This window comes from Strigops habroptila, chromosome 5 (assembly GCF_004027225.2).
Source record: "Strigops habroptila isolate Jane chromosome 5, bStrHab1.2.pri, whole genome shotgun sequence".
In the NCBI taxonomy this organism is placed as follows: Eukaryota; Metazoa; Chordata; class Aves; order Psittaciformes; family Psittacidae; genus Strigops; species Strigops habroptila.
Window position 1 is genome coordinate 14008077 of NC_044281.2, and position 27323 is coordinate 14035399.

General features: G+C 48.4%; 1 protein-coding gene across 6 annotated transcripts in view; it reads right to left on the minus strand.

The window, feature by feature from the left end:
* NRP2 (neuropilin 2) overlaps positions 1-27323 on the minus strand; it is an 88797-nt gene that overhangs the window by 55364 nt on the left and 6110 nt on the right. For all 6 annotated transcript variants that reach the window (XM_030485468.1, XM_030485471.1, XM_030485467.1 and 3 more), the window contains exons 2-3: positions 21221-21398; positions 4309-4490 (exon numbers count right to left, since the gene is read on the minus strand). In XM_030485468.1, coding sequence (XP_030341328.1) covers positions 4309-4490; positions 21221-21398 — 360 coding nt within the window. The remainder of the gene's footprint in view (positions 1-4308; positions 4491-21220; positions 21399-27323) is intronic.

Sequence of the window (27323 nt, forward strand, 5' to 3'; positions counted from 1 at the left end):
GTGGCAGGAAAAACCCCACAGCCTTAGCAACAATGCAGCTTAATGCCAACAGCCTGACACTGTGGAAACCCCATTTTGAGCTCCCAGAAGTTATGAATTCACTTCTGGAAATGTCTTGTAATCCAAGAGCTGCATGAATTCCTGCAAGGGCCAAGACAGGATGATTTTCAAAGCTTTCCACAGGTGGAGAGAAAAGGTCCATGTGTTCATTGGAGTGGACAGCATGGTTCTAAACCCCTCAGACAGCTCTCCAAATGTAACCTGTACACCTCTGCTGATCCCCCATCCAAAAACAGGGCTAGGAGAGTGATCCCACCCAGAGCCACAGTGGCAATTTGGCAGGCCAGCACCCTGCCGTGTCCCCCACGCTGGTGGTTGTGGCTCTCATGGGGAAGGGAGGCCACACCGAGCTGTGCTGGGCTTCCCCTGCTGGCCCTATCCCCTGTGAGCCGAGCCCCTAAACACGGACCTTCCAGGAGACCTGTGTCCGGTGCCCCAGAGCCCATGGCGGGGCCAGCCAGCATGCAGGGGCTGCTGTACGTGGTCCTCACTGCTGCGGCAGCCACCCTCCAGCCACGCTGGCATCAGCTCCAGGTCGGATGGAGGAGCCCGTGTTTGGGGAAGGGGCTGCTGGGGAAGGGGCAGAGAGGAGTAATGAGGATGTCAGCTTTTGGGAAAAGCTGTCCCCAGGGGCTGGTCTCCTGCAACCTCTATCCCTCCGGCACCGATATCTGTGCCTCAGTTTCCTCTCGAGAATACCAGGAACACAAATATTTACACAGTGAAGGGGCCCGGGGGAAGGTGCCAATGTCTCCGCTGTTAGCTGGAACCCCCGGGGAAGCACACATTTAGCCTGTGGCCCCTGAGACCCATGCAAGGGACAATGGCCAGCTCCAGCTTACGTCCCCACAACGTGGCCACAGCAAGGGCAGGGGCCGTGGCAGGGGGGGTCTCTGCCAAGAGGAGGAACAGAGCCTTCTTTCTCACAGGCTGAGCTGCCCGCACCAGAAATGCAAGTTATTTCTATCCTTAAGGAAGACCTTTGCACGGCGAGGAGGGCAGACAATGTTGCCTCTTATTTATTGCTGACCTCAGCACTGGCCTCGGCTGCAGCTGGGCCAGCTCGGTGCCCCCTCTCACACAGCCAAGGTGCCTCAGGGTGGCCGAGGAAAGGGGAATTTGTGTCATATTCATACCACGGTGACTTTGAAACCCTTCGCTGTGGAGACAGGACAATAGGCAACAGAAATCTGCAGCCTGGAGCTATCAGAGGCAATAGGGGACGTTAGAGAGGCTGCTGGCCGCTGCTGCAACCCGGCGTTAACACTGGCAAAGGTTTCTGCTTCAGTTTTACTGGGACACCCTCCTCCTCTACCAGCCCTTGTACTCCAGCTCTTCCAGGCAGCACGAGCCTTCCTGGGACTAATGGGAGGCTTGTTATTCAATTCAGCATTAACCTACAGGAGTCAGGCCAGCAGCCCGCAGTAATAGCAGGATCCCAGCACCGCATTATGCAGTGCCTAGCTGGAGAGCTACTCAGGAGAGGCTCTTAATTGACTACCTAATGAAGCAGCCAGCTTTTCTGGTGTGAACCTGTGGGGTAAAATGCAGAAGCAAAAAATAAGGCCAAACACAAATCACATCATAACGCTGTGAACAGGAATAAGGATGTACTTCGTTCCAAACAGCTTGAAAGACAGATAAACAGGGAAAATAACAGGAGCTCTGAGCTAGGGGGGAAAAACAAATACTACACGCAGAGTCAGTATCTCTCCTGTCTCTAGAGTCAGGAACTGTCCTCTAGAGACATGAGAGAGACATAACTATGTCACTGCATTAGACAATGACAGTTTCCTCATGTGGGGCTCTTCCACATTTGGCATCTTTGTCTACAGTTTGGCTGATAGCAGCAAACACAACGATCAGCTTTTTATAAGGAAGCTGCAGATAATCAACAGGAGTCATGCTGGCTTCGGCAGCGCGGACCAGCCTGAGAGGAGACTTTGACGGCCAGGGATGGAGATCTCAGACCAGCCCTGCCAAGCTGACTCACAAAGTGAACAGTGGGGAGGCTGGACCAGCCAGGGCAGGCGGCTCTTTTCTCAGCCCACAGACCGCTGACTGATACCCATCAGGGGATTCAAACACTGGTATGCAGTTGCTTATATGCAGATTGCTCCTCTCCCACACTGTGATAAGGGAAATTTAGCACAAAATGTGGAAATAAACGCTTAGTTGAAAAGAATTGTGGTTTTTAGGTCACCTTTAAGAAAGAAAGAAGCTGCAGCCACGCTGCCTTTACCAATGTGGACAATGACAATCCAATGACCTTTAAAGGTGGTGACACCTTTGCTGGCTACCCTGACAGTTCAAACAGAAACTTTGCCCGTGCCTGCCTGTCTGCAAACAAAGGCAGGGTTTGCTTGTACTGCATTGGCCCACTGCCCTCCCTGGGCACCCCAGGAGGGAACAGGGGTCGGGCAGATGAGGTGTGCTGGGGGTGCTCCAGGATCATCACCATCTCTGTGCCAAAACCTGCCTTGCCAGGCCGGATTCCGTGGGCTGTGGCTGGAAGAAAGCGTGGCTATTTCTAGAGAGGATGTCTGCCTTCGGGGGGGTGATGGTAGCAAATGGAGCCCCAAAAGCACTTCAGATCTGAGGGCAGCTCTGCAGGGACCTATGTTGAAGGACACAAACTCAGCTCCAGCCCCCATCCAATATCTGCTAGCTCCCAGATCAGCCCTTTCTTCCTCTCCTTCCCTCCCAGCAGCAATAAAATCTCCTTTTTCCTATGAATTTGGCTCCTTGCTGGCTCCCACCCAGGCAGACAGGGTTCCTGCCTGCCATCCTTTCCCACAGCCACACTCAGCCTGGCCTGGCCACCTCAGCCAGCTGGACCATTCCACACTACCCTATGCCCCGACTTGGGGCATGGACCTGATGTGAGGACAGGCACAGCCCAGCCCAGTCTGCTGCGCTCAGAGGGTTGTGTGTACAGGCAGTGAGAGGCAAGGGAGGTAGGTCCGCAGTCTTCCCACCTGAACAGAGGCATTCTTTGCCATCCTCCATTCCGGCAACTGGCCTCAGCAAACCCCAATATCCAGATGAGCCACTAAACTCTTTCAGGACTAATCTGCACCCTAACCATTCACAAATACCAGTGGTGAGCTGCTAGCACCACAACAGCTCAAGGGCCACTTATACAGCTCAGGCAACCACCAGCAATAGCACTTTCCTCACCCGTCCGAACTTCCAGACACCTCCTGTCCTCACCATTTCACAATGAATTTGGTGAGTCCCACTCCCATTCTCTTGCAGCTGTCTCCATATTCACATCTACTTGTGACTGGGTTGAGAGATGTCTGCGCACTTCTGCCCATCATACAGCTGGGCCAGCATCCCCAGGCACTGGTGCCCGTGTTCCTTGCCTTCCCTTCGAAGAGGCAGGGGAAGCAGCCGTGTTGTGCTCCTTTTTGGTTCTTCACCAGGCATGGTGGGTTTTTCTGTGCTGGATGCAATGCAGTGAAAGCTGTGTGTGTTTTCTTCCAACGCAACACCAAAGGGATGTAGGCACAGGGCAGGCTCCCACATCCCCATGCAAAACACACTCTTGTTGCCTCGGCACGCAGGCACACCTCTCTCACCCGCACACACAGAGTGGGTTTTATTTTCTCAAGCCGCCTTCTTCACAGACACACAATTCTGGCAAATATTTAGACAGAAACACTATTAAAAGGCCTTTGAGCAGCTTTTCCTTTCCTCAAGAATAATTCAGTATTAAAGAGTATGATGAATAGTTCCTCTTATATCTGCCTGGAAAGGCACTGCCTCTGCCCGTGACAGCACTGCTGACAGCAGTCCCTTGAAAACCAGAGCTGCCCAGTCACAAACCCCGCTTCCAGGAAGAGAAAACACAGCGTCATTGATCAGCCCTGAATCGCAACTCCACAGGAGGGGGAGCTCCATGCGTTCCTAATAGAGGGACAATCCCCTCTTAGCCCTAACAAGTGCCACACATGCCCAGGAGAAAAGATTTTTCAAGTCCTTGAATACAAGAAATCATTTAAGGAGGAACCCTGCTTTTGATGCCACACTGTGATCCAAAAATGCACCATCATGTGCTACTAACATCTTCACCTTCTTAGAAATGTGATGCAACAGACTTGTCTATCAAACAAACAAACAAAAAAAGCCCTTTATCTCTGGTGAACATGCTAAAAATCATATTGAAAAGGTGGCCAAAGACATCTTGTGAAGATCATCGTGGCAAACAGTGCCTGAGAGACAGGCACTGACTCAGACACTCACCTGTCTTGTAGATCTCGTAGCGCAGGGAGAAGCCGGCACCTTGCCGTGCGTAGTCAGAGGTGAACTTGATATAGAGAGAGGGACCAGAAGAGATAATGGTAGGAGGTGCTATGTTCCCACAGTGCTTGCCTAGCAGGTCTGCCGCTTCACTGTCCCCATCTCGGATCTCGATGTAGTCGTACCTGTGGAGGCAGGTGAAATGGCAGTGAAACCATCTGTCAGGGAGACCCTTCGGGATGCCAGGGACAAACAAACCCCACTACTTTATGTCTGCATATTTCACAGAACATCTTCCAGACAGGTACCTGGGACTCTGTCATTCACACCACACCTCCCTCCCCTCACTTTTTTTCCCCTTTTGTCTGTCTGACTACAGTTAAGTTCCTTCCTCTGTTGTTCCTCGCATCATGAATTTATCGCACCCCCATCCACTTTAATGTCAGAGCCAACATGCAAAATTTAGGACACAATTTACCTCCATTTCCACAAGATTCCTTCAGCATGGGAGAAGCACAGACACAACTCTCCTGGGGCTGCTCTCCTTCCCTTACCTCGCTCTTTAAGTGCCATTGTGCTACTTAGCACAGCTCAGTTTATTCCGCTATCCAGGTAGGAATAAACCTAAGTACACACCAAGCATTAAACAGTCAATGTTCAATCCATGTGAGTGGGTAGCTATTTTGTGCACTGTCTGACACCACACTGACCCTTTAACAAGCATGGTCAGTACACTTAGCACTTCAACAGTAATACTGATCCTCTTCTGTTACGTGCTAATAAAGATTCTCTGTGGATGAGAAGTGTTGTGAAAGAGCTGGGTAACCACATTCACTATCCTTGTACACCCTGTAACCACAACCTGCCTTTGCTAAACCCTACCTGGAGATCTCCCACTTGCCCACTGGCATAGCTCCTGAGCATCTGAATGGTCTGGGGGAGGAATGTGTAGGGTTGGAAGAATTGCCTCCTGGTGCAGAGACAAAAGCTTATTGCAAAGTCTGGCTAACAGGTGAAACTCCCACAGATTCCTCCATATTTTCTAGGCCATGACTGATGGCAAGGTAGTATCAGGCTCTGAGTGCTATGAAGAAACAAACAGCTTTTACGTGAACATCTTGTTCTTCGGCTGCTTTCTAACACCCCCGCTCTCCCGCCCCTCTTCTCCTCTCTCTGGCCAGCACACTGCTATTTACAGAAACTGCCCATCTCTCTTCAACTGTTTATTCGCTGTGTATCAACCTGTTTGAACAACATGCTACAGCTCCTCTCACGGGGCCAGGGAGGGAGAAAGCACTTCCAGGCTGCCAGGAATCTGCCTTTCTTCTTTGTCACAAGATCTATTTGGGAATGGAGAGCTGAAAGGAGAAGTAGCTTGCTGGATACAGAATGATCCTCATGTGACTCATTCCTGTTCTGCAAAGCACACATCGGCAGGCAACAACCTCAAAACAAACTTAGAGGGACTCAGTGTGCTCCTCCACAAAGGAAGATGGCCCGGACAGCTTTCGTTTCACTCCTTTCTGGGACTAAATCAGGCTGAGAGCCAGTAGAAAAATGCCCGCAGATAAAATCCTGCCTACGCCAGACCAAGCACTCAGCTAGCTGCAATCATCCAGCCTTTAACTTCATTACACTCAATTGGCTTGGCCAAGGTGAAATCCAAATGGTCTTGAGAAGAGGCATGATGTGCACAGGAAGAGCATTTGCTTAACTGGTGGGTGGACACACAGCGATGTAAATGAAGATCTGTTCTCTATGCTCTCTCCTCACCCTGTGACCCCTTATTACCCTGACACCGTCCAGCAGCACCCTGTGTGACCCCACTAATGTCCATCATGTGTGGCTTGATCCCACCATTTCCCCAGGGAGAAGGAACATAGAGGGCAGTGTTAGTGCTTCTTGTAAGTAGAACTTTTTCCTCCCTGTTTTTCTATCTGTTTAAAGCAGTGCTGAGCAAACAGCAGAGATATTTTGTTCTTTAAATAACGAGTTGCTCTCAGCTTGCTTACAGCCCTTCCACATCCGAAGTACACATCTGTGCTGCAGGACTACTGGCTACAAATGAAATTGTGAATATGTGGCAAAAAATTAATTTGGTGAAACATGAATGTTGGCAAAACACAGTTAATGGAGTAGATTGCAAAAGCTGCTATTTGCATGGCACAAGGAGAGTTTAGCTGCATCCCAGAGAATCTCATCTGTTTGTGTCCTCGTGGGGTTATAACTCGCCAACACAGCACATGATTTCAACTACTTGACTGTAATGATCACAGCTTCTGTGGTAGCCAACACACCAAATATCCTAGCACTGTCCACATGGCTCCTCAAACCACCCAGTGCTGTAGGAGACCTGGCAATTTCAGAAGGAAATTCTGGACCAAGAAATATTTGCTTATTGAATGGGTGAATAACTTCCAATAATACATACAATTTGGGAATATTACAATCTGCTCATGGGCAATCTGAAAATGGAAAATTAAAAGAATGAATCTAGTAAGTAAATCATCAGGAAATATTTGTGTCTGAATTAAACCCTGTTTGGCTTCATCCAAGCATCTAACTGAGCTTTCTCCTACTGAAGCTAATCCTTAATAAATCAAACGTTACAAACAACTAAAAAAAGCCCCTAGGAGGAGGTCAGGGGAATCTTTTTTGGCAAATGTAGAATAAAAATGCATAAGGGTTTTCTTCCCTGGTTAAAAAATCTTGGCCCAAGCCCTCTGCTCCTCATGAGGCAAAACTCCCTTTCTTCAGATCATATAAACAGCGTGAATTGAGAGAGCATTACACTCAGAAGATACGAGCAGGAGCATCTACTTCCTCTCCAACAAAGCAATTAAGCTTTAGGCTTTCAAAATGAAACACCAAAGGCATCCGGTCCAAACCGTGAAACTTTCAAACTTCAGCAAGAACACTGGCTAATCCCACCACAGACTCTCCTGGCATCGTGTGCTTTAGTCATATCCATGCTTTGGCCCACAATCAAACAAGCTGATAAACCCCATTCTCCTCACACTGGGTCACTAGCCATGTTACAATCTAGTTTGGCCAGACCTTTGCTTCTTTGCTTCCAGACCTAAGCTTAAGCATCGTTTCCAGACTTTTTTCTTCCCGTGTGAAAAACAAGAAGAAAAATTGGAAGGAAGAAAACCCAACCCTGGGGATACTTTCTACTCTATTTCATTTCCAGATAATTACAGACTAGGGCACAGCTGGGTGGGACACATTTATGCAGTGATGGCATCCAGAACTGTCTTGACCAGTGCCCAGCAATTTGCATTTCACTCATATAACCAAATCCATTGTTTCAGTCAAGGAACACCAACATCCTTGTCGGCTGACCTCTCTGGCATTACCTCCACTGGGCAAGCCGCCATCTCCAAGCACATTTCATAGCCACTTCTCCCCATCTAGGCATTGCTCCAATAAGCCAACCATAAATATGTGAGGGCAGAGTGCAGAATCTATAGCCCACAAGGATAGTCAATGGATTAACCAACTCTTCTTGCAGGGAAGGTGACCGCAGTTGGCTGCTCTTCCAGTGGCAAGATATTTTCAGCTGCTGCTTGAGTGGGAAAGCCAGCCAGTTGGTTTGAAACCACCTCAAATAGAGGTTTCCATCAGGGAGTTTTAAGGCAGGGAGGCAAAGCTGAAGTGCTTTTAACTGTCCAGACAATGTGTGTGTGTGGCGGGGTGGGGGAGGTTGAGAAAGGAGGGAAATGCATTGCTCAGACACTCCTCGTGGAGCTGTTTAACAGAATTAAACAGAAAACATACAATGCTTACAAATATTGCTGCGTTTTTATTAAGGATTTTTAGTAGAAAGTGCTTTGCTGATGCTAAGAGAGCTTTTATAAACTAATTATAAAGCACTTCTAATGCCTGTATTACTCATGCTTGCTTGCTTGCTTGCTTTTTCCTCCTCTCAACCCTCTCTGCTTCCCAGTATTTTCTTTTTCTCTATTTTCCCTAAGTCACTTTGCTGCTGGCTCTCCAAACAAGTCTGCAAGGCACAATAAAGGCAAATGAGACCCAGTTGCAGTAATTATGAGAAGACCTCCACCTTTTCAGTCCTTTTCTGTTGTGAAATAGCTAATCTACTCCCTGGCCATTGAGCTGTGCTCCACCAGCACAGTCCTCCCAGGTACCCACTCAGGCACTCATGAGCTTCAGGAATGCTATGACTCACCTGAAGGAGCAGCACCAGAAAGCTTGCACCTCTTCTCCTGAGGCTCACAACTCAGCACAAAGCAGTTTTGGGACTCATACTGCTCCAGACATAATCAACAAACCTATTGCCCCAGGTCCTAAGAAATACTGATTTCTTCACCACTGAAATATACCTCAAGGATGTTACAGGGACGTTAGCTTAGGATGGAGAGAAATACAAACAATACAATTTTTTATATGTTCATAGGCATAATGTGAGTCCTCCCAATACATAAACTTGTGCAAGCCTGACTTCAAAGCCCAGGGAGGGCTGGCTCCCCAAACCAAGCTCTGATCTAGCTGGCAGCTTTCTCTGTCTCTTCCTAGAGCTATAATTTGAAGTAAGTGAGGGCTCACACGCAGCTAAGCCCAGTTTCCAGTGCTTGCCAGGGCCAGCGAGAGTCACAAGGCTCTAACCTGAACTTCCCCAGTGTTTAATTTGGAGCTATTATTCATAGACATTTTCCATGGGGCTCGTGACCGCACCTGGCAAACAGTAATGACGGGGATGCTCACAAGACCCTGGGAGGTACGAGGGCAGAGAGGAGCACTGCCTGGCCTAAGGTCACCCAAGAAGTTTGCAGCACAGCCAAGAATGGAAGCCAGCCTTGATTAGACAGATTATATTATATTGGAGGAGGCTGGCCTAGATAGACAGCAAGACAAATAGGTGCTGACTGCATGCCAAACACCCTAAATTTGGGAATGCCCAGTGCTGACTTGAGTCTTTGAGACCCCTGGTCTGCTTGAACCATATGTCATGGTGTCTTGAACAGGAGAGAAACTGCAATGCTAGTGAAATTCAGCAGGCATCAATATTCTGCAGGTAGCTGGAGGAAGGCATGGGGAGCCTGCTTAGCCACAACAGCAGCTAGCAAATGCAACTGTTCCCTTTCAAAACGTGGTAGGTGGTTTGTTTCTCTGAGATTGTTATAAAAAGCATGCAGGGGGTTTTTTTTAAACATCCTCTAAGAAAAGGCTGTTTCTTAGAAATTAAATAGCAGCTGCAGTATAGAGATGGTTAAGAAATGGTGAACCAGCAGCTCTCTGCTTGTTTTGCAATCAAGGAGCAGCTCGAATTAATGTCCATTCCATGTTAGCTGGCTTAGTCAATTTTTCTGTGTCACCACCCATCTTCATGCTCTTTCATACACCACCTTCAAACCAAATCCTTATTTCATGGGTAGTTATGTTGTGAAAGACAAGAAAGCTTTTCTGTGATGCTTATACAACCTTGAGCAACTGCAGGACATACCCTTCAAAGGTCAAACTACTGCAGAAGCTAGGGGACTTTTAGATGAATTTTTTTTTATAGCCATGATAGCAGAGGCAAGCACTACTGTTGTCTGGTGAAGCAAGAGCAATGAAGTTTGATCTTAGCTGCCAGCCCTTAATCAGAGTAATTAATTATAAATACAGCAGATGAATTGGATTCTCCTTTGACTTGAACTGGTTTTACACATGTGTAGCTCATCATTTTAAGGGTAATCACTCCTAATTTATCCTGGGGTGAGAAGAGAATCTGTCCTCATAGACACAAATCCTCATATAGATTTGTTTACAGACCTAAAAAAAACTTGTGTCATATCTAACTTCAGCCAACTAAACATCCTTTGCTCTCAGTGGAAGCAAATTCCTCACACCCAGCTTGGGATGGGATTAGTTGTTCTGCACTGATGACAGAGGTAGTTTAAATCACTCCTGCTGACTGGACCCGGACTTTGGGAGGCTGAATGTTGGAGAGATGAACCTGGTCTCACTTGGCAGCTTTTGGGGCCATTTTTACCCATGCTGAGGCAAAAGATGCTCACAGAGTAGGCAGAGCTTGCTCTTGTTCTGCCGTGATGGAAATAACTGCCCCTGGCAACAGCAGAGAGAAATAGGCTATCATTGCTCTGAATCTGAAGTGATTTCACTGGATATCGGTGATTAAAATGACCAAAATCCAATGGCAGCAGGGGAAAAACCAGGCCTGAGGGTGGGGGGGCATAGCTGCTTAGGATTTCTCGGAAGTTTGTTTTAGAATTTGTTGCATCCAGTTACATCTTGTGTAATCACGGTATTGTGGGGTTTTGTAATCATTCCACTGTGTTCTGGAATATTTACTTATCTCCTCAAAAATCTGACCAGAATTTCTGAGAAATGAGAAAAATCCAGTCATACAGACAAAAAAAAAAAACCCTCTAAAAAGATAAAAAGAAGGAAAAAAAGGGAGACAGAGAGGGAGAGAAAATAACCCTAACAGATTGGAAAAGTTCTTCAAAAATGCCTTGAAGACAAAAAATGGAAACTACAAAATAGCCTCTATTTATACTCTTTGGGTTGTTTTCACCCCCGTACAGGCACCACTGATGGGAAGAGTCTTTCAGCAGTTACTGGTAACTGGGGAGGGGCAGGAATAAGGGTAGCCAACTGCTCCTGTAGCAAGTTCTGACTCAGGAGGGAATTTCAGCTCCTATTATGCTGCATACTGCTGCCCCCCCTGAGACGGGAGAGCAAAGGCTCCCCCATGCTTTGTCGTTCATCCTCGGGCTGCCTTCTTCAAGCTGTGTTGCCAGATCGCTGCAGAAAGGCGCGTTGGAGTAGAGAAGTGCTCTCATCTGGGGCATGTCTGGAAAACCGTTCATTATATAAGAAAACAAGATGTGCTAATGTGCACTTTAGGGGTTTTCTGCAGGCTGTTGTTCAGGAGTTACACATGGCTGTTTAATTTTATTTCTGCCTCCAAAACCATCTCTATAAATTCCTCACCCTTCTATCTTTAGCTACAGGGGTCTTTTGTTGCAAGATGTCTTTGTTATTCTTTGGGGGAAAAAGTCATGGCAAAACCAGGAGTAAAATATATAAAGCATGTTAAGAATAAGCCCCCTTTCCATGGCATTCTGCCTTCTGTTGCTGCTCTGTGGGAACTGAAGCAACTCACAACCCTTTCATACACCAAAATGCAGGACACTTGAGAAAATGCATTTGCACTTTTTTCCTTCTGCTACAATCCATCTGTGGAAAAAATTAGACTTCAGTTTCTATGTCATTTTACTGTCACCACTCACAGGCACTTGATCACTAACAGAAAGCAAAAAAAAAAATATAATAAAAGATAACCACAAGAGGAAATCTACTGCCAAAAAGCAGCAGAGCAGGCAGAAGGCAGGGGGCAAATGATCACTTTGCTTGCTTTGCAGAGGGGGGAACAGGCTCCCATCTCCTGATGGGATCCAGTGCCCAACAGCTCAGGCAATAGAGACTGGTTTGGGCCAGGCTGGCCCTGGTGGCTCAAGGTCTAGGGACTGGCTGGCAGGTGCTGATGAGGATTAGGGAATGCTCACATGCTCTGCTGTGCCAGCCCTATGGAGAACGCCCTCCACGGAGCCACAGTGAGCGACGTCCCATTGCACCTTGATGGCACAGTATCACTCATGGCCTTAGACACAACATGCTGTGAAGTACGGAAGAGCTGGTAATAACTGGGATCAGATGGGAGCTTTGCAGCTCAGCTTTCCACGTATCACTCATTTGCACTGGGTTTTTTCAGCACAAAACCAAAACAAACACCTCATTAAGCACCAGTTGTATAAAGGAGGTTGCAAGAACAGAGCCCTGACCAGCCCACTGTGCTCCTGGCTGTCTATATCCCTTGTTAATGATGGATGGTCACTTCGGGACCAGCCCACCACAGCACGGTCTTCTGACCCCACAGTTTCTTAGACACAGCCTGTTCGCAGCCCAGCTCCTGCCTTAGCTGATGCACAAGCAAGCAAAGCTTTGCAGCCAAGGCTGGCCTGCAGCCTCTGCTATTGGGCGCTTCCACAACAACCCGACCATGCCAGCTTGTAATAAGAGCGGTTTCTGGGACAAACAGCACACCAAACCTGCCTGATCTCTCCTTGGATACTATGTAGGTAGCACAGCATCTCTTAAGTATGCCCTTCTGCCCACAAAATATGGGCACTTGCAGCTCAACAGCCAACTGAACCGAGCCTTGCCAAAGGTCTGAAAACAATCAATGCCTGGATGAGGGCAAGCGCTGTGCCATGCACACATCACACCTTGCTGCATGTTCACAGCAGCAGTGGCCTCCCACCCAGGCCTCAGAGGCAGCAGTATCTACCTGGGTGTGTGGGGGGAATTAGCAGCTTGCAGGGACTGATTGGTACCCCTGAGGTGAGCTCAGCCCTGCCTGGGACAGCAGGTCAGAGAGGCAGCCATGCCAAGACGGAAGAGGGAGACAGAGACAATGGAGGGGGCTGCTGCATGAGGCTGGTTGGTAGCTTTTCTCCTTAATGTGCTCTGGAACATTAAGGAACCGGGGGGATGGGAGTGTCCCTGTTTCTACAAACAAGGGCCTTGCCAATGCTTTGTTCAGAAAGATTTTCTTTGAAGCAACCCTTTGTGTCACCCTCTCGCTCAGCCGTGGCAGTGCGTCTGCTTTGTCCTGCCAGCTCAGCCATGGAGTGTTTACAAGCCTCCCTCACCCTTCCAGGCTGTGGTTCAGCTCCATTGACACTGAAGGCAACAGACTCCTCTCTCGGCGTGTGATGAATCAATTACTTCCTCTGACACTCTATTACTATAGCCCTTACATCTCCAGATTGCAGATGAAAAGACAGGCTGGAAGGGGGACAGGGAAGGGGAGAGGTCTCCTGAGGTCTCCTTCAATTGAGTTGTTGGACATCTGAAGAAATCCCCATCTGCCATATTTAAAGACACAGAAAGATGTTTTGCTCCTGAACTGCAGAAAAATCAGAGGGTTTTCACAAAAGAAAACTGAAGAAATCAAATGGGTCAAAAAACTTGAACAAGATGCAGTGAAGAGAGATCAATGGTGAGTCAATCCCCTCTGCTGATGGAGATCCCAGACCTTGTTCCTGCTCATGATTATCAGCCAAACATCAGCATTACCAAAGGCACATCATGGGAGAGCCAGGAATTACACCTTCCCTTTTCATTGCAAAATAACAATGTAAATGAAACCTCACACCAACACTCACAAAAGAGGAAGGAAGCTGAGCACATGCCTCAAACTCTTGTGCTGCGGGGGGGGGGGGGTCCTATTCCTTGTTGGACATCCGTCAACAACCCCATCTCTGAGGGTTCCCTGGAGGTTTCTAATACATTGAGCACTTCCCATGCAAACACCCTGCACGCGGCACGGCCTCGGCCGGCACGGGGCTGAGCACAGGGGCTCTCTCACCACCAGTCAGTGAGTGCCAACTGTCTCTGCAAAGAGGGGACCCCCCCCTCAAAGAACAGGGGTGTGCCCTTCCTCACACCAACCACAGTGTCTTCTGTATCTCTGGAAGAAGTGACATTTGGGGCAGCCACAGCGCACACACAGAGTAGCCATCCTGCCAGTTTCTGTGCCATTTGTAATAGGACTAAGTCTGTGGCATAGGATTTCTGCTGTCAGCCCCCACTGATTCAGACTCTGCTTCTAGCAGTTTATTAAACACTATTATCTACATGTCTGACACACTGCTACTTTAAAACCACCATCATACTACTGGACTGTGATTGCTCAGCAACGCTGTACAAAGGTCCCAAGAATTCCTTGGGATTCGGGGGAGGAAACCAAACAAAACCCCACAGGTTACTCACTCTTTCTAATAATCTACTGATCTACTCACTAAGCCAGCATAAGGAAAGCTTTCTATGGTGTGTTTGAACTGATATATCAAAGACAGTTGCTTAAAACATCCTAGCTGTGATTAGTGGACCATGACTGCTATTAACTTATAAGGAATTCCAGGACCACCAGACTGTGGTTTGCAACATATTATTACATTGCCATTCAGTGGTGGTGTGCAGACGCTTGATTTAAAGAAAACAGAGAACTAAGTGTCAGACTTAAAACTAACCTCCCCCAATTCTTTCATATGAGCTCTCTGCTGAGCTCTGGCCAAGAGCAACCAGAAATTTCTTCTGTTTTCAGTCTGCTCATAGCAGTCTGTTCTTTTTATTTTGCATTCATATTTAATTGCAGAATTCACACCCAGCCAGAAAAGGCTGGGAACAAACTAGTTGTCGTCTGCAGTGCTCTGAACTGCTCCTGTGTGATGCTGCTACGCAGCAGCCTTTGGAGGGGAGCGTGCAATGCACTGTTGCTATCTAGACTGAGTTTTGTGCCTGCAGATACCCAGATGTTCTCTTCTTTACAAGACAAGGAATTTAAAGTGATTTGCCAAAGCAGGACCAGTAAATCACTAACAGGAAAGAGAAAGAACCCTAATCTCACAGCTCCCAGACCCGATATTGCTGGCGAGTCTGCCACTCCCCTGTTTCAGCCTGACGATAGGGATGATATCCATTAAAAAGGCTGTGTGTAGCTAAAGCAAACAGTTGCTCATTAAAAGCTTAAACCAGTTCCTATGGAAATCAAGGTAAAACCTCCTGCTGCCTTTACTAGGCTTTGAGTCTGATCCTTAACGAAAAAGGGGTATTTTTTTTTAATATCATTCTGGCACTCTCCTTACATTCACTAAACCTTCTAACTCCTGATTCCAGACAATGAACCTGTGACATGGAAGAGCACTGCTAGCCCCACTGTGTGATGCAAAAAAGTGACCAAGACTCATATCCTCACAGACATTTAGGCTCCTGAGACCCACCTGCTTGGGATGAGCCTCTGTGAATTGTGTCACTTGGTGTCACCCAGTGAGCCAGAGAATTGGTGCAAAGACAGCCAAAGACCTTGGGCTCTTCGCTGAAAGCATGAGCATCTCAGTGCTGTGGCTGTTCCAGTGGAATTGCTCTACTACTGTGCTATGGCATCTGTGCTAAGCAGGGTCAGCAAAGATGCAAGGGGCTTAGAGCGGGAGCGTGGCTTGCACTGCACACTCACAAAAGGCTCATGCTTCTGGCAATCTCAGCTAGATCCCGAACCCAGTTAGTGAGGAGCCACCACAGCCAGCCCTCTGCTCGCTCCCTCCCCAGATGCTGCTGGGGACCCACGGGTCCTGCTCCCTCCCTCCTTGGCCAGAGAGGCTGAGTAAGAAGCTAGCAGGAAGGAGGGGGAGAGGTCTCTATCTCTAGTGCTATTGTTCCCAGTGTCACCAGCTGGCCCTTAGTTTGTCATCATTCCAACAGGAAACAAGGTGCAAAACCAGATCCGGCTCCTACGCACGGGATGTTGGTGAGCTGGCGGGACATAGGAGACCCCACGAGAATGCCTTTGGGGCCATCACCTTCTGTGGAGCCTGGACCTTGTCTGTCCCTCCTAGGAGAGGCTCTGGGCATGGGGAAGCACAGCCGCAGAGCAAGCGGAGCTCTCTTAGCTCTGCAGATGGGCAACAGAGAAGAGAGATGTGAAGAATCTTGAACTGTTAACTCATGCACTGGTCTAACACCATCACGGCTAACCCATTCACTGCTGTTTCATTTTGGAAAATGACCTGGTCTTGCCAGGAATTATGAACCATGCAGCGGATGCTGGATGGAGTTAAAAAACAGCAGAAGCTCATTCAAAGACAAGTTGAGCTGCAGTGTCATGTTACCCAGACTGAATTATTTCCTGTACGTTAGAAATGTTACTTCTGGCTACCCATGCCACAAATGTATGAGCAAGCGAATGCTTTCCTTAACGACTCATCTTCGACTTCCCCTCTCTGCAAAGTTAAAGCTTCACTCTCCCAGTGTTGCAGGAGATGCAGTCACTTCCCCTTGCGTCCCAGCATAGAACACCCCTCACCCCCCCCAGCTCTGGCGTTGTGCTCCAAACGTATCTCTCTTTTCAAAGCGTTTTCTCCAATCTCAAATGAACTGCATTGTTTCTAAAATGTTTACTAATAAGCTAATTATGCATACTTTTCAAAGCATTTACTGATTAGATGTCCATAACTGCTGCTTTGCCTGCTCTTAACCTTCGCTGATGGGAGGACAGCTTCTTGCAGTATTATGCTCTTGTTTGAAGGAGATGGTCAAGAGAGCCAGGCTGAATACTGCAACCACCAGCTGCCTGCCCATGGGCAGTGGGGCTGGCTGCCGCTCCCCCAGCCGCCTGAGCAAGGGACTTGGGCCAGTGTCTCTGCTGCTCTCTAGGAAGGATGCAGAGCTGCTTTGTTCCAGTGCCCAGCTTCCTGGAAGCACAGGAGATGGCCACGCTGCCATAAGAGGTCTTGTGCTTAGTCCTTTGTAGTGTGGCCTGGGAACACCAATATGTTACTGCCAGCATCCCCTGGCAGTCAGTGCTCTGCAGGACAGGCACTGGAAGCATGGTGTATTCCCTTGCCAAACCTTGTTCCTCTGTCTTTCAGGCTGGAAGCAGGGGCATCTCCTGCCATACCTGCCCAGTACCCAGCACACATCAGGATGCTGAACTTGGTTCAACTCTCTTGGCACCATTGTGGCACTTTTGAGGTCACAGTGACAACTGCAAAAATTTCCTCTCTAAGGTGGCCCCAATTCCTGTTTCTGGAAACCCTTGGGCTTGACATGAGGAGCCAAAGTCAGGAGGAAGATCCTGACTGTGCAGCTCCGGGCTGTCTCCAATTTCCTGGCTCCTGCCCATTTTGGAGTCCTGGTCCCGTGTCTCCAGGAACCTTTCCCAGCATTTGGCGTGTGCCACCAGAGGGGGCTGCGAGCCACGGCTGCGGTCCCCCAAATCCTCCCCGGGCGGGGATCCCACCCATCAGTAGTGGCATGTGTTGGAAAGGGCTGCAGAAAAACCCACTGGCATGGCCTGATGATCAGTCGGGCTTTTGTTAAGAAATAACGTTCCCCTGGTGCAGATGTTATGACTCAGCTAAAAGGTCTCCTGCTTGCAGAGGGAGCACAAGCCCAACGACTGCAGTGTGGAGGGAGCATGCCTCTGCCGTGTGTGTACAGCAACGTCCCGGCACTCAACCGGAGCTCTGCCCAGCCTAATCCTCAGACGAGTGTGGCCAGGGACGCCAGTCAGTAGCCAGCCTCAGGAGGGGCCTTTTAATGGTCCAAAAAGAAGCCCAGCAGCAGGAGGGAGGCACAAATGCAAAAGGTGGTTGGTTATAAATGCGATTCACTCAGAGCTGAGGTTTCTGACTTGGATTTTCCAAGCAAGCAGTGCAGACAGAACAGCAAAATGGCAATTAGGAAGGAGCCGGCAGCTCAGCTATGTGACTGCACAAGCTGAGCTACCCCTCCTGACTGGACAGCCACCCCCGTTACACACCTATGGCAGATGGCTCATGTCACTCCTGGGATCACAAATGAACCCTGGCATGCACAAGGCTGCCCAGGTACCGCCACGCCACACAGGGAGTGGAAACATTTCACCGCAGCAGCATCGGTGTTTCCACTGGATGCCACTTCCCTGTTCAGAAAGCAGATACGATGGTGCAGGTCCACAGTGCCCGAGCAACAGCTGCACTAGCAGCCCAGAGGGGAAGAAATGGTGAGCAGACAGGCTATTACAGTTATTTCTGAATAGTTCAGCAAGTCTTTTATCAGAGCATCAAACTTCCCTTTTGGCTCTGTCCTACAGCTGCAGGACAGCGTGAAGAACAGCCTAGGTTCATACTCCCCATCACAGCGTGCCCTACCTCCCACAACAGGAATCCCTGCTGTGCTCCAATTTTCTCAACCTGAAGTGCCTTCCCAAAGTAAGGTGCTTCCTCAAAGCGCAGATAAAGCACGGGGAGATGGAGAGAAAAATAAGTTCTGGAATTTCAGTTCCACCCAATTACTCCTTTCATGATGGTGGTGAACGCAGGCGAAAAATAAAAGCCCAGATGTGCCTCCAGAAAGACAACAGCAACACCCAGCACCAAGCAGCTGCCCTGGCTGCCACCCCGGCTGCCACCCCTGGGCATCCATCCCTGGCTGATGCTCCCACCCTCCGGGCAGGGAGGGCCAGCTGTGAAGCTGCTCCTGCAGCCAGCTCTCACTCCCTATCTGGACCGCAGCAGGTAGACGGGCCCTTTCCGGCCAGCTGCTGACCAAGGGGAAATCACTGACCTTTCCGCAGACGTCCCTAGGGTGCCAGTCACTGCACAAAACACAGGAGGAAACGCCTCCCGTCCCAAAGGGAAATCTAAAGCAGATACAAGGAAGGCCAGAAAGGACACAGTAAAACTAGAAAGACTTTTGCAGATAATTTTGTAGGCCTTAGAATGGGTTTTAGGAATGTAAACGTTATGCTTTATGAGGGAGAAACTTTAGCCTAATAAGGTAAAACGAAATGTCGAAGCAAGAAACAACAGAGGAAGGGGGTATGGTGTTTACCTCTGGCAGCTGGAACAAGAGTAGGGGAAACCTTGTCTGCCCAGAGACAGAGGACCACAATGGGGTTCATCAGCCTGTCACCTTTGTGTGAATGTGCTCTATATTAATGATCAGATGTCAAAAGAAGGGCTCTGCCCAGAGACTGTTTCTTTGATGCTGAACTCCTGTTCCTGTTAAGGTTCCCACCTGCAGCTGTAATGAGGCCTTTGCTTCTTCATAAAATACCCTCTGATGCTCAGACGAGATTTATTACTAGCTGGTCACTTATTAGAACTGCTTAATATCCAAGCATTACACAGTGTTTATACTCGTCTCCTTCTGGTAGGTCACTTACTCAGAAAAAAAAAAATCTCCCTCCTATCAATTTCTTTCAAGCAGTGTTTATCACACACTGATTTCATTTGTTTTGTTATGCTTCCTATCAAGCACTGTCCATGACGATCTTTCAAACACACTCCTTCGTAGTGGTGGCTCTGGGGAGCAGGCACCCAAGATCTGCTTGGGTCTCAGCTCATACCTGTGGCCAGCAGAAGCCCAAGTGCACTGTGGATGAATGAACCCTGTTTCACTTGCACACAGGTGGCAGTTGAGGGGATAGAGAGGTACAGTCAAACTTCACTGTCAGCAGAGGTTTGATGTTAATACCTGATTTCTAGAGAGCAATGTTGCTGCAGGAGCTGAAATGAATCAGAGACCCTGACAAACCCTTCACCATTCATGTCCCACATGGAGGACCAAAACCCTTCAACTCAAACCTTTCTGCTTTAACTAAAGTCTCCTTTGTGCACACACACAGAAAGGTAAAAGATGAGACCACATAGCAGCCACTCAGAAGATCTGCCATAGTAAAGTAAAAGCAGCAAAGGGACAACACCTTCAGCACTCAGGCAGCCCCTCCATCACACACCACCTGCAGCCTGGGACCAGAACCTGTGCTCTCACAGGCAGCAAAACATGGCAAAAGTTGCCCAAGGTGCTCAGATCTAAAACTGACAGCTTCTTACAAGTGGAGGTAAAAACAGGTGCCCATGGTGGTTTCTGGCTCTCTGACCAACGTGGCTTTGCTTGCCTGAGACCTTGGAGAGGCAGAATCAGGAGTCCCTCCTGCCCAGTTCAACCTCTGTCTTGCACACAACATTGCCTTGCCTAATACCTATCACATACTCTGCAGACTGTGAATATAGGCCTATAAAGCTTTTATTACTGTGAATATGGGGCAACTGCACTGGCTATGAGAAGGCTATGCAGTTCAGCCTGTGCAAGCAATAACAAAATCTGATAGCAACCATCATTCTCATGCGCACTGCCGAGGCTTGTTGTGTTCATCTATGCTCACTATAAGCCTTTCTCTAACTTCTCCTCTCTCTAAACACAGGCCTGATCCTGCAAAGTGCTAAATGCCTTGCACACACAGTGACTTCAGGGAGAGTTCATGGTGCTCTAAGCCTTATTAGCCCAGGCTTTATTGGTAGGGGGTTATGAGATCCCAAATGACATCAATCAGCACACCTTCATTAGAATCAGAGGAGCTGATTTATGGTGGCTGAGGGTCCAGCTCTACACTTCATAACCTTCCGTACATCATCAAACCCATGCTGAATTCTTTGTTCTCCATAGGACTGATTCTACAGCCCCATAAAAGCTTCCCCTGTCCCTCTGTCCTTTTTGAAAACAGAGTTCCCTTCTCCATATATAACCCCCTTTTTAATCAACAGGACCAGCATGTCTGGCAAGACTGCTGTGTCAGGCCCCAAGCTCCTTCGCAGCTCAGGCATCCCTGTAGCTGGCTGTGGATTCCAGATTAAACACACAGGTTTATGTGTCTGCTGAGACTATGTTATTAACTCAGCCTTTTATGGTGCCCTTTGATGCTGTTAATTATTCTTTACTAGTTGTTAATTGTTTTTCCTGGGCATCTAGTTTCTGAGCCCCATCTTAGAAGAAGAAGAAGAAAAAAAGGCAAACAAAACCAAAACCCCAGTTTACCAAAAGCAGCAGAATAAGCACCGTGGAAAGCCAGATGCAGCCCAAACAGCTCAGACTGCCAAGCCCCCAGCTTCACATGGCCCAAGCCTGGGTCTCCAGCCCAAGGGCTCTATATGCCATACCTCTGGCTAGTTACACACCAGGAAATTGCTCTGCTCTCGCACCATGGTTTAAAAGGACAGCGTGGCCACTTCCACACTGAGAAAAACAAGCTGCCTTTTAACAGAAGTCAAGCTTGGGTTCAAAGACAGTTAGCTCTTGCTTTCAAATTGATACAAGGCTGAGTTAAGAACCAACATTTCAGTGCAGAGTGGGCTCATCCTATTTGTTCAAAGATGCATCTTATAACCACCCAGCGGGTAAGGGCACACTTGCCCCTGGAAAGCAACAAGATGCAGATCTGTGTGGCCTCAGGACAATGCTTGTTTTCACACACAAGGAAGCATGAGGCCCATATCACTAGGCAAGGCAAAATTGGGAAGAGAAGGGACTATGTACTAGAGAGGAAGAGGAAGTCTCTTACTTGCAGTCGTGTTTTTCAATTTCAAAGTGTGGGTTGAAGTTGAGGATAATCTTCTGGTTGGGTTCAGGGGCGTAGATGACCCACTCACAGTTCTGGTGGGAAGGGTAGTCATTGGGGTACCCCGGAGAGGTGATGTACCCGGCATCCTTGGAATTCAGGCGGCCCCCACACGGCTGAGCTGCAGAGACACAGAAGGCAACAAAGCATTGAAACAGGTTCTGGGCATTGCGCGCACAGAGCCAGTCCCTCCGGGCCACTACTAGGGGTGGTCTGATAAAGGCCGTTGACATCCATTCGGTACTCTAATATTTCATATTAATCTCTGTGCAAGGGCAATTATGCTACACAACAAACCTACTTCTTTTCCCCTCCACCTCCTGCCACACTTACATACCACATTTCACACAGACCAGAAAAAAGAAATAAATGCTCTTGCCGAGGCAATTACAGAGCCATAAAGCAAGAGACAGATTGATATCAGATCATCTGGAGCCGCCTCATTTTATCCCTTATTTTACCTCCTTTGCAAGCTGCTCTGTGGCAGTCTCCCACAGCTGCCTCGGGAGACACGAGAATTTGGACACTACAAATACATCTGCAGGAGTGTACAAAGTTTTCCTGCTCCCAATGAAGGAAGCTGAGGCATGGCGGGACTGATGGCTCCAGCCTGCAGCCCCACAACAGCCCTTCCCTGCCTGCTGTGCTCTCCCTGCCCAACCCTGCCTACCCTCATGACCTTATCTCAGCACATTGTCTTCCCACCTCCTGAAACCTTTCAAGCTAACCCCAGCCACTGGAATTGCAGGCACAGACAATCAGCAGTGGTGGTTTTGTGGGGCTAGCCCACAAATGGCTGGCAATGGCTGCGTGGTGAACAGAGGAAGCACTCTCAGCTTTGGGTTAGAACAGGCCCTAGAGGGTGATTTCATCTTCAAAAAAAACATTTAATCTCATGAACACTGCAAATCAAATTTATTATTGCATTACTTGCTGGGAGGAAAATCTGCATCACATGCTCAATTGATAACGCACTACAAGTCCCAGCAAAGTCCCTTTCTCCACAGAGCCCCTATTGCGTGTGTTTTGCTGCCCCTTCTCTGTTGCCACCACCCCATTCCAACACTACGGCCCCATGGGCTGCCACAGCTGCCCTCAGAAGACAGCATTGCCTCCTTGCACCCAGCAAACGAGCAAAAAAACAGCAATATGAGCAAAACCCAGCAAAATCCTAAACCCCTCCACAGGGCAGGCTGGCACGGATACAGGGTGGAACCCAGACCCGCACTGCAGAAGGGCTTTCCCCTCCCTGATACAAGAGCAACCACACGTTCCACAGCCCATCAGCTCTGTGGGCTGAGGGTATCTGCCATGCTCCCCACTGCCTTGGTCCTGAAGGTTCTTCTGTCCCATCTGCAGCAGCAGTCACTGCAAAGCCCTGAGGCTTGTGTGGGCTCAACCCTACACCGTGGGTCTGACTCTGTCCCTCAGCCACAGAGGCGTCACAAGTCTGCCTGCTCTTGGTGGGGACATCCCAGTCGCCTTCAAACTGCCCTGTTGCCAGAGCCAACACAAGCAGTAGGAGCAAGGCAGGACCCCTCGGTGGTAATGCTTCCTGGGAAAAAGCACGTTGAATAAACAACCTGCTGCCTGCACGCTGCCTGCAGAAAGCGCACGTGCCCTCTGCGGGAACAAGGAAGCAGGAGGGCCCTTCGTCAGGGAGCAAAGCTTCCTTCACCACAAAAAAGAATTGTCTCACTTTCTCCCCTGTTTTTCATGCCCTCTAACACATCCATTCTTCAAAATAACTTTCTTCTCACACACCCAAAGGCAGCTCTGCAGCCTTCTCTTTTTTCTTAAAATAAACCTGTAAGTATCCTGAAAAATACGAGGGGAAAAATCGCAACACTGCCATAGAAGAGCTGAGAATACCAAAAAACATCTGGTTTTGTTCCACGGGAGAGCTTGCTCAACACACAAACATTTACAAACCTACGTTCTTGCACAGATCTCTTCTCTCAGTAAGGCATATTTGCCCACACGTGTCTATGTGGGTTGGGGGGGGGAGGGGAGAGAGAGAGACATTCACGTGGAAGGAAGAAATTCACCGACTTGTTGACATCAATGTACAAATAGACGTGTAATTCACACTTCACTCATGTACGCACTTTCACACCTTCTCATAAAAATTCACACCTCGTTTGCACACATGTCCACCCCCTCCAGCAAAGAGAAATATTCAAGCTGCAGATTATTTTTCTTGGAAAGGGCAAAGTCTCCAAACAATGAAAATACAGTCAATCCTTCCACACCTCGTCATCCCCTCCCTGTCTCTCCAGCTTTCACACACATGCTACCCGCTAGGCTGATACCACCAACATCACCCACCACTCAGAAGCTGCTAGCCCCTTACTCATGCCGGATACTATGAATACTCTCCAAGCCGTTGCAACTCAATGGGTTGGAGGGGAACTGCAATGTGAACAGGGATGTCAGGCTCCAGCTTGCTCTGGCTCTCCCCTGACAAATGAGCTCAGGAACAGAAACCCAGATTTATCCCGATCTTAAAACTTTTCCATTGCCCTGTGAGGCCATTGCAGGTCAGCAAGACCAAGCTAAGGAAATCCATCCCTGGGCTTAATCCTGATTTCAGGTCAGTTTGGTGCCCAAGCTAAACTGCTGGTGCTGGTGAGCACCAGCAGCTGAGTGAGAGGGGCTGCAGCCCAGTTCTCTGCAGTAAAATGGGACAAACAGGTGAAACCACTGAGCGGAAAGGAGCACCAGCCACATCCCTCAGGTGTCCAGATACCACCAGGAAAGACTCACTGTCTTTCTGCAGCAGAGAAAGCCTTCCACCTGCATGAAAGCTTGTAGGTGTTGTTCAGAGGAACAGATTTTGTCTTCTCATCCATCCCTCCCCAGGAAGGTCCAGGGAAAGGAAGGGGGCTAATCCAGTACAGTGCTACCTTGTCTACACACAGCATCAGGCCATGTGATGGGCAATAGCGTACCATGAACCCGGGGCTTCTTAAGAGTTATCTGAAGGGGCAAATGACTTTAATATCTTTATAATTGTTCTGTTGAACTTCTTCTCTTTTGATTCACCAGAATGCCTGCAACAAAAAAATCTATCGCTGTGCCCACTGACAGGCAAAGGGTTTGTCTCAGTAGACATGCCAACCAGTGGCTTTCTGTATAGGATCAGGCCTGGTTTGTACACAGTAGAGAGTCAAGCTTTGACACAAATGTGTCCTTTCAAACTCATGCATTGAATCCATGCAAAAAAAAAAAAGTAAAAATTCAAAAGAAGAAAGAAAGAAAGAAAGAAGGTGAGTGGCATAGCTACTGCCTAGGCTGCATGCTTTGGAAGCAAGATGTGCTCCGCAGCTAATGGGCTCTGGCAGCTTTTGCAAGCCCTGAATTCACTTAATAAAACTAAAATGAAATTCTGAAGTATAAGCCAAGTCTCCAGGTGTGTGGGACATCCCATTGCTCAGTAAGCAAAATGCAGGCATTGAAAGCAAACTGCTGGGGCCCCGCCAGCCTGCATGGCAGAGGGGCCAGTGCAGGGAGGCTGCGGGAGGGCAGCCGGGCTCCTCAATGGAGTCTATGGAAGTCGGCACTCCCCGGCAGTGTTGGAACAGGTTGTGTTCTGGATGGGAGATCCCCAGATCCCCTCGTTTTTACAGCCCACCACGTGATTTAAGATTATCCCTGCAACCCTCTGCTTGGAGGACCACTCCAACCGGAGAAGTACACCAGAGGATGGCAACCATGCCATAGGGATGGGAAAGGAAGACCTGGAAGACAAACTCTTCTGCAAATGCCACAGCATACAGCAGGCAACTCCAGCTTCCCACAGAGATGGGCATCAGGAGCTGAGTTCCTCACCCTTTGCAGTGGGTAGACTCCTCTCTCCCTGCCCTGACCTGCTGGAGATACCCAGGCAGATGAAGTCTTCTCCTGCCTCCCCAAGGCTGCAAAGAGCAACCATCAGTCAGGGGACCCAAAAATAACAGCCACGCCTCGGAAACCTCCACCCAGACTTGGGGCTTTTCAGCACTTCAGCTCATCAGCACAGGCTGAAACCTCAGGCCGGGAGCAGAGCGTTCTCCTACTTGAATTTCCTGGCGATTAAACCCCTCTGGATTTCCCTCACCCCAGGAGAGCAGGGCTCACTGTTATTGTTGGACCTTCAACACAGAAGCCAACTCTGCCTGTAACAAAAATAATCATCACCAGAGAGGCCCGTTTCACAACAAACACACATAAACCAGCCTCTCAGAGCTTGTAGTGTCCAGCAGAAAACTATCACATGTTTTGATCTCCTGGGTAGAGTTTACTTTGGGGATGTAATGCAGGGCTATGCAGAAAATTTAAGGCATTCTTGTTGCCTTAGAGGCAAGCAACAGCATCCCTGTCTGTGCTACTCAGAAAGAGCAGCCTTTGAGGGCAGTAAGGGAGCAAGGGAGAAAGATCCCTGGAGTTCCATAGCAGAGATGCAATGCCTCATCTCATCACTTATTTCCCTTCCCCACATGAGGCCCTCACAAACCAGCTCCACACTCTCATCCAATTCCTGAAGAAGATTTCTATGTCCCGGGATTCAGCGCTGGGCAAAGGAGATCCACCCTGCCAACCATCCAACAGTGCAGCAATACACAGGTCCTGGCTCACACAATCTACTGCTCTCAGAGCTGCTGAACTTGGCACAAGCCATTGGGCTGCAAACCCTGAATTTCAGCTCCATTAAAACAGCTCTTCAAGAAGTGAAGTTTTTCAGGGTTCATGCGCATCCAAGCACTTTGCCAAACCCTGGTATGGAAGGGATAAACAGATCTCTCCTGCTGAGGATTCATTGCTGTTAACGTTCATCCTGCCTCATTCCCCAGCCTGGGAGAGAGTCTGGGTATGGCTAATGTGGCAGGGGCTCTCACGCCAAACCGTGCAGCACAACTTTCGCATCGGGCAGGAACATAAATGCAAACTCTTGGGATTTAAATGATACAGCTTAGCCATCAGCCAAGAAGAGAGACATAATGCAGAGGAAGCTAATAAGATTAGATATTTTATCCCCAGTAGCGTAGATCATTTTAGCAGAAGCATGTTTGCTTTGGATTGCGAGATAAAGCTTCAAAGGCTTCCTGAACAAATTAATGGACAAACACACCCAAACAACACAAAGCACTTACATGCACATTTCATCCCAGAGCGGTACCCACATCCACGTCTTGGGATTTCACACAGCCAGGGAAAGTCCCCTCAACATTTCATCGAGGACCTTTACCAGTTTAACTAAATTTTCACTTAAGAGTAAAAGCACGGCAAAGCAGAATTTAAAGACTGCTTTTGTGATCTGAACTAGGGTTTTGTTTGATTCAAGTGTTTCAAGTGTGTCACGAGACAGGCTCATAAAAACACTGTCTGGGCTTAAGCAAGAGGGGAACGCGCCAATCCATCAGTTGAGGAATGCGGCCGTTTGACCACTTCCTAAGGCAACTGGGAGGGATGCAATATATTCACTTTATAGCGCTGGACAGCAGTGAGAGGGGAACACCAGAAAGCTCAGCAAATGGAACATTTTAGCTGTGAGCCTTAGCAAAAAAAAGAGATCTTTTTAAATTATTTTTAAATACGAAGGGAGTGTTGGAGGAAGGAACAGAAAGTGATTTGAAGATATCTGATGCCTGCACTTTCTTTGCCATGTTAATCCACAGACGAATTAAGTGGAAACCTGAAATAGAGACCTACTCAAACTTCACTGTGGAAAATGAAAGGGCCAAATCCTGCATGCAAATCCAGGTAATCTGCTTTGAAATCACTGGAGTTCAGCTGATTTCCACCCCTGCAGTTCCAGATAGCCACCTTTCGGGGGCTGGCATCACTTTGTAGGACTTTATTCAGTGGCAACCTTGACCTTTAAATGTTGCCATTTTGGGGTTTTGGTAGTTCCCCCCACCAGCCTTGTATCTTTGATGAGATTTTATATCCTGGTTTTACATGGTGCCACCTCCTCTAACTTTGTTACTTGTCATCTTATATCACAGGCAAATGCAATTCCAATAGGGCAACCAGCTTAATAGTGTTAGTCTTTATACAGATATAT